The 10,703-nt window shown below is 46.1% G+C and overlaps 1 protein-coding gene across 1 annotated transcript; it reads right to left on the bottom strand.

The window, feature by feature from the left end:
* Nucleotides 1-300: 300 nt before the first annotated feature.
* Nucleotides 301-6,367, bottom strand: LOC309477298 (uncharacterized protein). The gene is made up of 2 exons (XM_082140506.1): nucleotides 6,253-6,367; nucleotides 301-5,312 (listed from the first exon to the last, which is right to left on the bottom strand). The coding sequence occupies exon 2, from the start codon at nucleotides 5,269-5,271 to the stop codon at nucleotides 3,817-3,819; it is 1,455 nt and encodes a 484-aa protein (XP_081996632.1). The 5' UTR covers nucleotides 5,272-5,312; nucleotides 6,253-6,367; the 3' UTR covers nucleotides 301-3,816.
* Between the last annotated feature and the right edge of the window lie 4,336 nt (nucleotides 6,368-10,703).

Genomic DNA, 10,703 nt, shown 5'->3' with positions numbered 1-10,703 from the left:
CATAAAAGGGCGCCTTGCAAACATGACAAACATCCTATCGTCTGAAGGGACTGTTGCAGGCAGGCCCCGAGGCATGGCAGGAAGACGTAGTGTCTCGTTCCCTGTTCTCAGGGAACATAGGTTACAGTCGTAACCTGAGACGTTCCCTTTCGAAAGGGAACTCTACACTACGTCAGAATGACGCAATGGGGAACGATATACCAACGCCACCATGCTAAGGGGAGTGCATGCCCAATGGCAGTGACAACTGTCAGGACCGGCAATTCAAATGAACGCTAGAACCACTCACCCCAGGTCACACTGGGCTGTCAGTGACAGCACTCCCTACGGTCATAGCCCAAGCTATATGATACCACAGAAAACCTCCATAAACATAGTTTAGTGAAAGGTCTACCTGGGCCTGCTCAAGGGCCTAGGACCACAACTTCAACTTCTTAGAAGGGGTCCCTTCTAGGGAATGTGGCTAGGGAACCTGAGGGAACCCCAGCCAGTCACTATTCAGGGGAACGTGCCACCTGAAATGCCACCAGGCAGGCCTGACCTGGTGTCACCATATAAGACACTACAGTCTGGCCACTTCCTGTCTGTCCGAAGACAGAGCCTCTGGACACTTGCCTTTAGGAAGGCATCCAACCCGAGGGACTGCGAAGCAGGCAGTGAACCACTCGGACCGGATCTCAGAGACGGGATATCCTGGAGAGTATGACTCAACATAGTGCTTTACAACCCTTGCCAGCGAGGGGAGTTTCTCTACTCGATCCACGGATCAACCCAGTGTTTGTGTTTCAAAACACTAAGGAGGCCTGTGAGGGCCTAAGGACTGATCTAACTGGGAGGCCTCATGAGAGGCCTACGACTGACTGATCAGACTCAGGAGACCACATACTCATACTGACCCTCAGTGAGGGGAGCATTAGATCTACCTGGTAGGCAACCAGGCTGTAGCAGGATAAAGAGGTTCCAGGAGGGAACCCGTAGCAGAGAATACAAACTTGAGTTGAGCCAGGGCGCAAGCTCACCTTCGGTAGCTGCCTGATAAGGTCTGCTAAACTGAAAGTAAGCGGCCACTAGCTTACAAAACCCAGCACCACAGTGAAACTACTCAGGGAGACCTGGAGAGGCCTACTACCTGACAACCACAGTATGTGGGAGCTCACCTTCAGAGAGGCCTGGTGAAGCCTACTATCTGATAACCATAAAACGTGGGAGCTCACTTTCAGAGAGGCCTGGAGAGGCCTACTACCTGAAACACCATGCTAAGTGGAAACACACAGTAAGTGGGAGCTAACCTTCCAAGGAGGCCTGGAGAGGCCTACTACATGATAACCACAGTATGTGGGAGCTCAACTTCAGGGAGGCCTAGTGAGGCCTACTACCTGATAACCACAGTGCATGGGAGTTCACTTACAGAGAGGCCTGGAGAGGCCTGCTACATGACAACCACAAAACGTGGGAGCTCAACTTAAGGGAGGCCTAGTGAAGCCTACCACAGTACATGGGAGTTCGCCTACAGAGAGGCCTAGAGAGGCCTACTACCCATTACCAGAAAAACCACATTAAGTGGAAACTCAAAGTATGTTGGAACTCAACTCCAGGGAGGCCTGGTGAGGCCTACTACCAGAGAACCATGACATGAAGGAGCTTACTTTCAGGGAGGCCTGGAGAGGCCTACTACCTGAAAACCACAGCTGACATTGGGCCAGACTGGCAGTCCAGTTGACTGTCTATGGGGCTTTGCCTTCAGGGAGGCCTTATGAGGCCTACTAACTGATAGTTCAACCTCAGGGCCACTTAGTACCACAGTATGAGGGATTTAGCCCTCAGGGAGGCCTAGTAAAGCCTACTACCTGACCCCCACAAAAATGTGGGAGCCCATCTTCAGGGAGGCCTGAAGAGGCCTACTTCCTGAAACAGTCTAATCAGCTGGATGTAACTGCTGCTAGGGACTCGCCTAACAGGGAGGCCCGGTCGAGCCTACTAGCTGATAGCGAGTCTTTCTGCTACTTTAATGAACACTGCTGGAACCATACTATTAAAAACTTTTCCTATAGTTTTGTCCTAGTGTATGTTCCACAATATTGGGACCCACCTCCGAGGAGGCCTGTTAAGGCCTATTACTCGGCAGTGAGCCTTCTGCCCGAACTACCAGGGCCAACCACCGAAGGTGAGCTGGCCTAGGAGCCCTATCTTAGGGGCTACCCAGTCAAGGAGGCCTGCTGGGGCCTACTACCTAACTGTGCAGCCTTCAAGGCAGAAAACTGTTACTACAGCGCTTACAGCATCCTGGTACCTAATCACATTGCCAAAGGCAGTGTACTCAGCAAAAAGCAAAACCCTCATAGCAGGGGAGTACAACATACGCCACTCTGCCTAGTGGAGGCCCCATTTTAAGGGCCTACTTACTAAATGCATGGGCATCAGCTCATGGCAATGCTCTGGCTTCAAGGGAGCGGAGTTCAAATACCGGAATGAAATGTAGTTAGAACTCCCTGCTCAACCGGAGCCATCATGGTGTGAGGTAGATAATACAGAGCTGAGAATGGATTACTCAAAACTACCCTGCGTTAGCGGGGGAGTAACACCAAATGCCCCTGAAATGTTAGACAGGGAGCAGGCCTGCAAGTGGCTCCAAAGGGTGACAGGGATTTGTCCTGTGCCCAGCCTGGGGGAGCGGAGCTTGCTTGCAAGCCAACCAACCTTCACCCATCGTTCGAGCGGTTCAGCTCAACGGGCTGAGTGGAGCCAGCTCTAGAGGCCTAAAAACAAGTAGCTCTGTTCGGCAGGGTCTGGCAAACTATCACATCGCAGAGCGAAAGACAGCCTGACCCGCCTGAAGGATCATACCTCAACTACCACCCTGCATTACTCTATCACCCCTGAATGCAGTGAAAGGGGCGGGCCTTGGCCAACAACTCCCATTTAAGGGAGGAGGCTGAAATCTCGGGGAGGAAGCCTAACACATAATGAATGCGGCAGCTATACTTAGCAGAACGCCTCCAACATCCCAAACATAGCCTAGGCCAGCTACAGAGGCGGCCCGGGTTAGGGCCGACCTATAAGCATAGATCTACCTGAGGGCTCGAAGGAGCCACAGCCTACTCGATTGAGAGGCTGTGAAACACTCAACCTACTGACACCTTACAGAGCTCAGGGGAGCGAAATACTCAGGATACCAAAGTCACAAACCAATAGGTAAGACCTAAGATCTATCTGAAGCACCAGCGTCAGTCCAAACCTAAAGCAAAAAAGCTTTTTTTTTTTTTTTTTTAGGAAGACCAACTACTCTATCCCTAGGTGGCTAAAAGCCCTGAGGCTAAATAGAGATGAGTGGTGGCCCACCACGCATAAAAATGTCATGACAGGAAGGCCATCACATACTCACACGGGAGCCAAATCTTTTTTTGAGCTTCTCCCTAAATCGTTCTAGCCACAAGCTGGGGGGGGGGCTTCAGGGCCCTGAAGTTCCAATACCTTACCTCATTGCTCCTCTAAGAATGACTCCCTAGGTCTATACAGGGAACAAGGTCTGTAGAGAAATACAAATCGGTGTTAGTATACACACAGAAATTATATTAAAAACCAACCCGTTCACCTGCGGCGTGCGGAGTGAAGACTCGCCAGAGTTCTTTATGAACCTGGGGTCCATCACTTTACATGCCTGAAAGAGGCGCTCTCACCAACCAAGCCGAGGCGGGCCATCAGAACCTTGTTCTCATCATAGACCCAGCCCCAGGCCTGGTGTAAGAAACGCCTGGGGAGTCGGGAAAAAGAGGAGAGGGCTGGGATAGTAACAGCCCTCCAGGAGATGATCCATCACTAACGCTGTGATCGTTTGTACTGGATCACCTCCCTCAGATCCTTCTTTTTCCTGCGGGAGTCACGCCTCCTCTGTGACCTGCTCCTACATGGAGGGGGTGCACGAGAGGCGACACTAGCTCTCTGGCCCTGTCTACGGCCCTCAGGTCGTGAAGGGCCAGGCTCTCCCGCCTGTCTGGGCTCGGATCCGGATCTCAGCGGTATACAGGTCTTAAACGCCGCTGAGCGCGCCTTCGCCTCCCTGAACTTTCCAACCACCGCCTCCACGGAGGTGCCAAAAAGCTCAGAGGGCGAAACCGGTGCATCAAGGAGAAAGGCCTTCTCTTTCTCCCCGATGCCAGCCAGGTTCAACCACAGATGTCTCTCCGTGGCCACCATTGCCGCCATCGATCGACCGATCGAAGCGGCAGTCTGTTTAGTGGCCCGGAGAGCAAGATCTGTGGTGCGGCGCAGCTCAGCCACCGCCTCAGGGGACAGCCCTGCCCCCTGGTCGAGATCCCCCAGCAGGTCGGCCTGGTACGCCTGCAACACCGCCATAGTGTGCAGGGCAGCACCGGCCTGACCCGCTGCCGTGTATGCTCTGCCATTCAAACGCGCTGTGGTCTTGAGCGGTTTGGATGGCAGGGCTGGAGCACTCAGTGTCGACGCCCGCCCAGACACGAGATGGTTCGCAAACGTCTCGTCAATGGGCGGCATCGACACATACCCATACTCGCCGATCCCCTCAACATCAGCGAAACTAGCCCGCTGATGTCGGTGGATCCGAGCAGAGTATGGGTTCTTCCATGCCCTCTCGATCTCAGTATGGAGATCAGGAAGAAATGGAAGGCTCGCCTGAGCTGGTGGTCTATGGCCGGGGAGAAATCGATCGTCCAGCCTGCCACGAACAACTTCTCCCCTAACGCGCCGCCATGGCAGTTGCAACCTGTCAGTGGCGCGTTCCATTACATCCAGCAGCTCAGCATACACGGGGCAGGGTGGCTGAGAGGGTTCAGGGTCCACCTGAATGACCTCCTCATCATCCATCACCTGCCCGTCCTGAAGAGCATCTGTTGCAGGCACAGTAGGAGAAAAATCCTCTTCGTCATCCACCTGCAACTCACCCTCGTCATCCGCCGAATCATCTGAGAGGTTAACACCCCTCTCAAGACGATCGGCGAGATCCCTCTGGGAACCCCATGACGCGAGTCGCCGCTCTGCCTCAGCGCGAGCGGGACCCGAGCCACGAGGCACAGATGGTGAGCCCTCCTCACTCGAGAAGAGGGCTAGACGAGAGCGGAGCCTTTTCAACGCAAAACGCTCACAGTTTGCACAGACAGCTCCCTCAAGAGCCGCCTGTGCATGCTCTTTGCCCAGACAGAGAACGCACAGTTCGTGTGAATCACCCGCCGTCAAATACCTTGGGCACGGATCCGCACACCTCCTGAAGCTTTCAGCCTTCTCCGTGCGTTTCATTTTCTTTGCCGACTTTTCCAGCGATATCAAACAGACAGTCCCTGAAGACGAAAAGATGTTTGTCATGTTTGCAAGGCGCCCTTTTATGCTTGCAGGTCGCACGTTAATCATTCACGTTAATGATTCACGGGCTGTCGCCGGTCAATGTGATTGCCGTGATTTGATAGTGATTTCAGACAACTGTCACGCCTGAGGCGTTCCCCATTGCGTCATTCTGACGTAGTGTAGAGTTCCCTTTCGAAAGGGAACTGTAATTTATTCCTGTGATCAAAGCTGAATTTTCAGCATCATTACTCCAGTCTTCAGTGTCACATGATCCTTCAGAAATCACTCTAATATGAGGATTTGATGATCAAGAAACATTTATGATTATTATCAGTGTTGAAAACAGTTGTGTACAATTTCTTTGATGAATAGAAAGTTCAAAAGAACTGCATTTATTTAAAATAGAATATTTTCTAACATTATAAATGTCTTTACTGTAACTTTTGATCAGTTTAACTCATCCTTGATGAATAAAAGTATTGATTTATTTTATTTCTTTCCCCCAAAAATAAGATTAAAACTCTTACTGACCCAAAACTTTTGAACGGTAGTGTTTAATGTTACAAAACCTTTAGATTTCAGATAAATGCTGTTCTTTTGAACTTTCTATTCATCAAAGAATTTAAAAAAAAAAAAAAATTGTACACAACTGTTTTCAACACTGATAATATTCATAAATGTCTCTTGATCATCAGATCATCATATTAGAGTGATTTCTGAAGGATCATGTGACACTGAAGACTGGAGTAATGATGCTGGAAACTCAGCTTTGATCACAGGAATAAATTACACTTCACTGTATATTCACATAGAAAACAGATGTTTTACACTGGAATAATATTTCACAATATTACTGTTTTTGTTTGTATTTTTAATCAAATAATGCAGCCTTGGTGAGAAGAGACTTCTTTTAAAAACATTAAAAATATTACTGACCCCAAACTTTTGAACGGTAGTGTATATATATATATATACAGTATATAATGAGTGATCTCACAGTCTGATCTGTGTTCACTCCTGCTGCTCCGTCTGATGAACTTCACAAGATTCACATTTTCACTCTTTATGTCTTCATGTGTTTCTTCCTGATTTACATCTAATTTAAACAATGATACAATGAATATAAACAATGATTACAATTTTACAAACATTCAATAATTTCCAAGTAGCAGCTATCAAAGTATTTATTGTAAAATAGCACATAATCCAGTCAGAAAATAAAGCTCCTCAGTAAAGTAAGCTTGAATGAATAATTAAATGATGCATTTAGAAACATGTTTCTCACCTGTGAGAAGAAGACTATAAAGATAAAGTCATGCAGTGAGAGTCCTAGTGTCAACAGTAGATACAAGAGAACACACTGAATACAGAGAACACACTGAATACAGAGAACACACTGAATACAGAGAACACACTGAATACAGAGTCTGCTCTGCTCTTTTCTAGTGGCAGAGACAGGGGGAGTGGCTTATTGTTATCGGGAGAACACAGTCGGGTAGTTAAACTCACTATCAGTCTAACCAAAGGCTGAAAGACTATCATGTACAATCTCCAGAGGCGGTGACTCTCACTGTGAACACAGTCCTTTTTATTTAGAAAGAAGAATGTGGAGCTAAAACTGTCCCTCTCGCACGTGTGTTAGACTGGTTTTGTTCTCTGTGTTGTTTTGCACATGTTCTCTATAAATGCTTGTTTCACACATCAGTAGTGTAACAGATTCCCAGTGTAGAGATGGTGAAACTGGTGTTATATGATGATATTGTCTTGATCTGGTAATAACTCTAGCTGCTGTATTTTGCACTATAACTGTAGTTTGTTGATTGATAATGATCAGGATAATCTAGTAATGCATTACAGTAATCCAGTCATGAACGCTTTATGAGCTTTTCTGCATCAGAAACATGTTCTGTATTTTGGTGTTTCTGAGGTGAATAACGCTGAAGGATCAGCCAGATCTTTAACTGTACATGATGAAGAAACACACACTGATGCAGATTGTTTACAAGAGATTCTGTGGACAGGATTATGGACAATCAATAATATCAGGTTATTTATGATTATCATCATTTATTATAAGAACATTACTGGTCATCCATATCTTTAACACTCTCTGGCAACTTGGATAATATACAAATGTCATTTCATCTGTATATAACAATATGTCCAGATTATTAATAAGAATAACAGTGATGTCTGTCTGATACACAGGATTGATCAATATAAGATTAATATATACTGTTGGTTTAATAAAGCAGAGGATGATTCTGTCTGGAGTCTCTTACACACTTCATGTAATTATCTAGTGTTTCTAACATGTAACTACATCATCGTTTGGTCAGCTTATGAAATGAATAGAGTTGTGGTAAACATAATAGAGATATTAAAGTACTAATGTACAATTTAGGAAATATTGCTCAAACAAGCAATGAAGAGGAATTGAAATGTGTTTCTCTATCAGCACTCGTCTCGTCTGGCTTTTGGTCTTGTAGTTTCATATCATTCGATTTCCTCTTTGTGAAGACATTACACAGTTAACACAAAACACACCCAGTCAGACGACCGGCTCCCTTTTGGTCCTTCCCACCAGCACACACTCGCTGTGTCTCCCTGCGCTCATGTCTCCTAGTTACTGTCATCATATAAACATCTGTTCTCCTATCAGCTCTGAGAAACACGTTACCTGTAGGAACAAGGCGGTCCAGAATAACGACTTTAATGCAGTCAGGTTCCTCCTCTGGTCTGAGGTGTTTTCTGGATGTGTCCTGGTGTGTCCTGATGTGTTCTGGCATGCTCTGACTGTCTCGAAGCCGAAGGTACAGCAGTGAGTACTGAAACAATAATGTCACATGGTAGCAGTGCTTTCCCACAGAGCTCACTCTAAAAATATGATTTACTAAAACAATTTGGTGAAACATTTTTACACTCAAAGCTGTAAAATCAATTAAATATACTGTTCGAATTGAGTAAATGCAAGTAAAAAATTAAGTAAATCTCAGTCACTGCATCTGGTAGGCTACATTAACAAATAAAATTGAGTAGAAATAATTTAACATTTAAACGTAAAAACGTTAAAAAACAATATTTATGAGTAATATTAACTGTTTTTATTTATGAGTAATATTTACTTCTTTTATTTTCTCCAAACCTTTGTAAAATAGTATTCCACACAACCACCAGTACATGACATTGGCCTTTATTGTCAATGAGTAGCTATACAGCAATACAGCACATTTTACACTGTTTTAACATGTATACAATATTGCCTACATTTAACCCTCCTGTTACCCTCAAATCTACCAACATCTTTTACCCACTGGGGTCAATTTGACCCCAGCAATTTAAACCCCCACAATTTGATTTTTTTCCCCAAAGGTTTAAGTCAGGTACTTTATGTTTCTTTGTTGACTACTTAAATAGCCCTTTAAATAAAACACCACCAACCCCCCACCCCCACCCCCACCCCCACCCCTTATACATCCAGAATACCTATTGCACGACTATGGACAAATTAGCAAATCACTATAAAATGTCACTGATTTATCAAATTCAAAAATTATATATATTTTTGGTGTTTTAATAGCTTTTTATTTATTATATTATACAATATATTTTATCAAGGATAGGTTTGGGGTCAATATGACACTCCCATTGATAGTCTCAGGATGCCTCACTGTTGGCACGACACAGGACTCATGGTAGCGTTCACCTTTTCTTCTCTGGACAATCGATTTTCCAGATGTTCTAATCAGATACATTAACTTTGCACCAGTCTTCTGCTGTCCAAATCTTGTACTTCCTGCAGAATTTCAGCCAATATTTGATGTTTTTATTGGAGAGAAGTGGCTTCTTTGCTGCCCTTCTTGACACCAGGTCGTTGTCCAAAAGTCTTGGCCTCGCTGTGTGTGCAGATGCCCTCACACCCACCAGCTGCCAATATTGAGCAGTTCTGCACTGGTGGTGACACGATTCCCTAGCTGATTCCTCTGGAGGAGAAGTTCCTGGTACTTGCTGGACACTCTGGGACATCCTAAAGCCTTCTTCACTGCAGCCGAACCTCTATTCTTGAAGCTCTTGATGATCTGGTAAATGGAGGCCATTTTGATGCAAAGATGATCCTCCATCTTTCTTTGGAGGAAACCATTGCTAACAGAAGAACACAATGATTGGAAGCACTTCTTCCTTACTTATAGCAATCATGTGCTGATTATATGATTAGTAAAATGATGTTAGCTGATAATTTGGTGCCAAGGACAAAAACAGTGAAATTTGGGGTTTTGTGATAAAGCTTTTTGAAATGATGTAAAATGCCTCTGATCACTCTGCACAATAATCTAGAAAAATGTGAATCAACATCATAACAACTGAAGTTTGAACTGAAACAAATTTCACATTTGGCCACAGCTGTACCCTGTCATTCAAGTGGGAAGTGTCCTGTCGAACAAGGTGATGTTGGTGGCGCATCCGCTGTTCAGCTCCCGCAAAAGGTCCACGTACTCGTAGGAGATGCCCTGTTGTTGTAAAGCGAGCAGTACGGCATTGATCTCTACGCTGTAGAAGGCTTTCTCGTAGTCTACGAAGGCCAGTACCAAGGGCATCTTGTACTTCCGGCAGCATTCAAGCAGTTGGTTCAGCACGTGGATGTGGTCCATTGTGCTGTAGCCAGACCGGAAGCCGGCCTGTTCGGGTGGCTGTTGTTCGTCCAACTGCCTGGCTAGTCGGTTGTACAGCACCTTGGTGAAAACCTTGTACACGGTCGGCAGGAGCCAGATTGGCCGATAATTCCTCAGCTGTTCGCGGTCACCCTTCTTGTACAACAGCACTGTCTTGGCCGTCTTCCATTGATCTGGTGTTCTTCTCTGCGCCATGTAGCGGCTGAAACGGCTGGCCAATGCTGCCCAAAGCATCGGTCCACCCTCTTTGAGCAGCTCGGCCTCGATTCCGTCCAGCCCTGGCGCCCTGTCATTCTGGATGTTCTGGATCGCATGCCTGACCTCACTGGTCAACACTGACGGCATGGCTGGTATGGCATCGTCCTGCATTTAGGGCGGGTCGACTGGTGTCTTGCAGGCGAACAGGTCCGTATAGAACCCAAACCCCCCCCCCAAAAAAACTTTGCTAAGAGGTAATTTTCAATTGAGAGAGAGCTCACAAAGCACAAAGAGAAATGGTTTATAAGGCTTCTGTGGAAGCTTTCATACATTTGCTCCTCCCCTATATTATGTTTTCCCCTCCCCCACGGCACAAAATATCAAAGTTCTTGCAAGAATTATGTTATCCCTTCCCTGGAAATATATAATTGGCACTGGAAATATCTAATTTCTTGTGAGAATTATGATTCCCCCCTTCATATATCGTGTGAACTATTAGTGGTTCTCGCAATACTTCAA

The sequence above is a fragment of the Leuciscus leuciscus genome, assembly GCF_965113295.1.
Source record: "Leuciscus leuciscus genome assembly, chromosome: 16".
Taxonomy (NCBI): Eukaryota; Metazoa; Chordata; class Actinopteri; order Cypriniformes; family Leuciscidae; genus Leuciscus; species Leuciscus leuciscus.
Note: the sequence above shows the minus strand (reverse complement) of the source record. Positions and strands in the feature narration are given on the sequence as shown.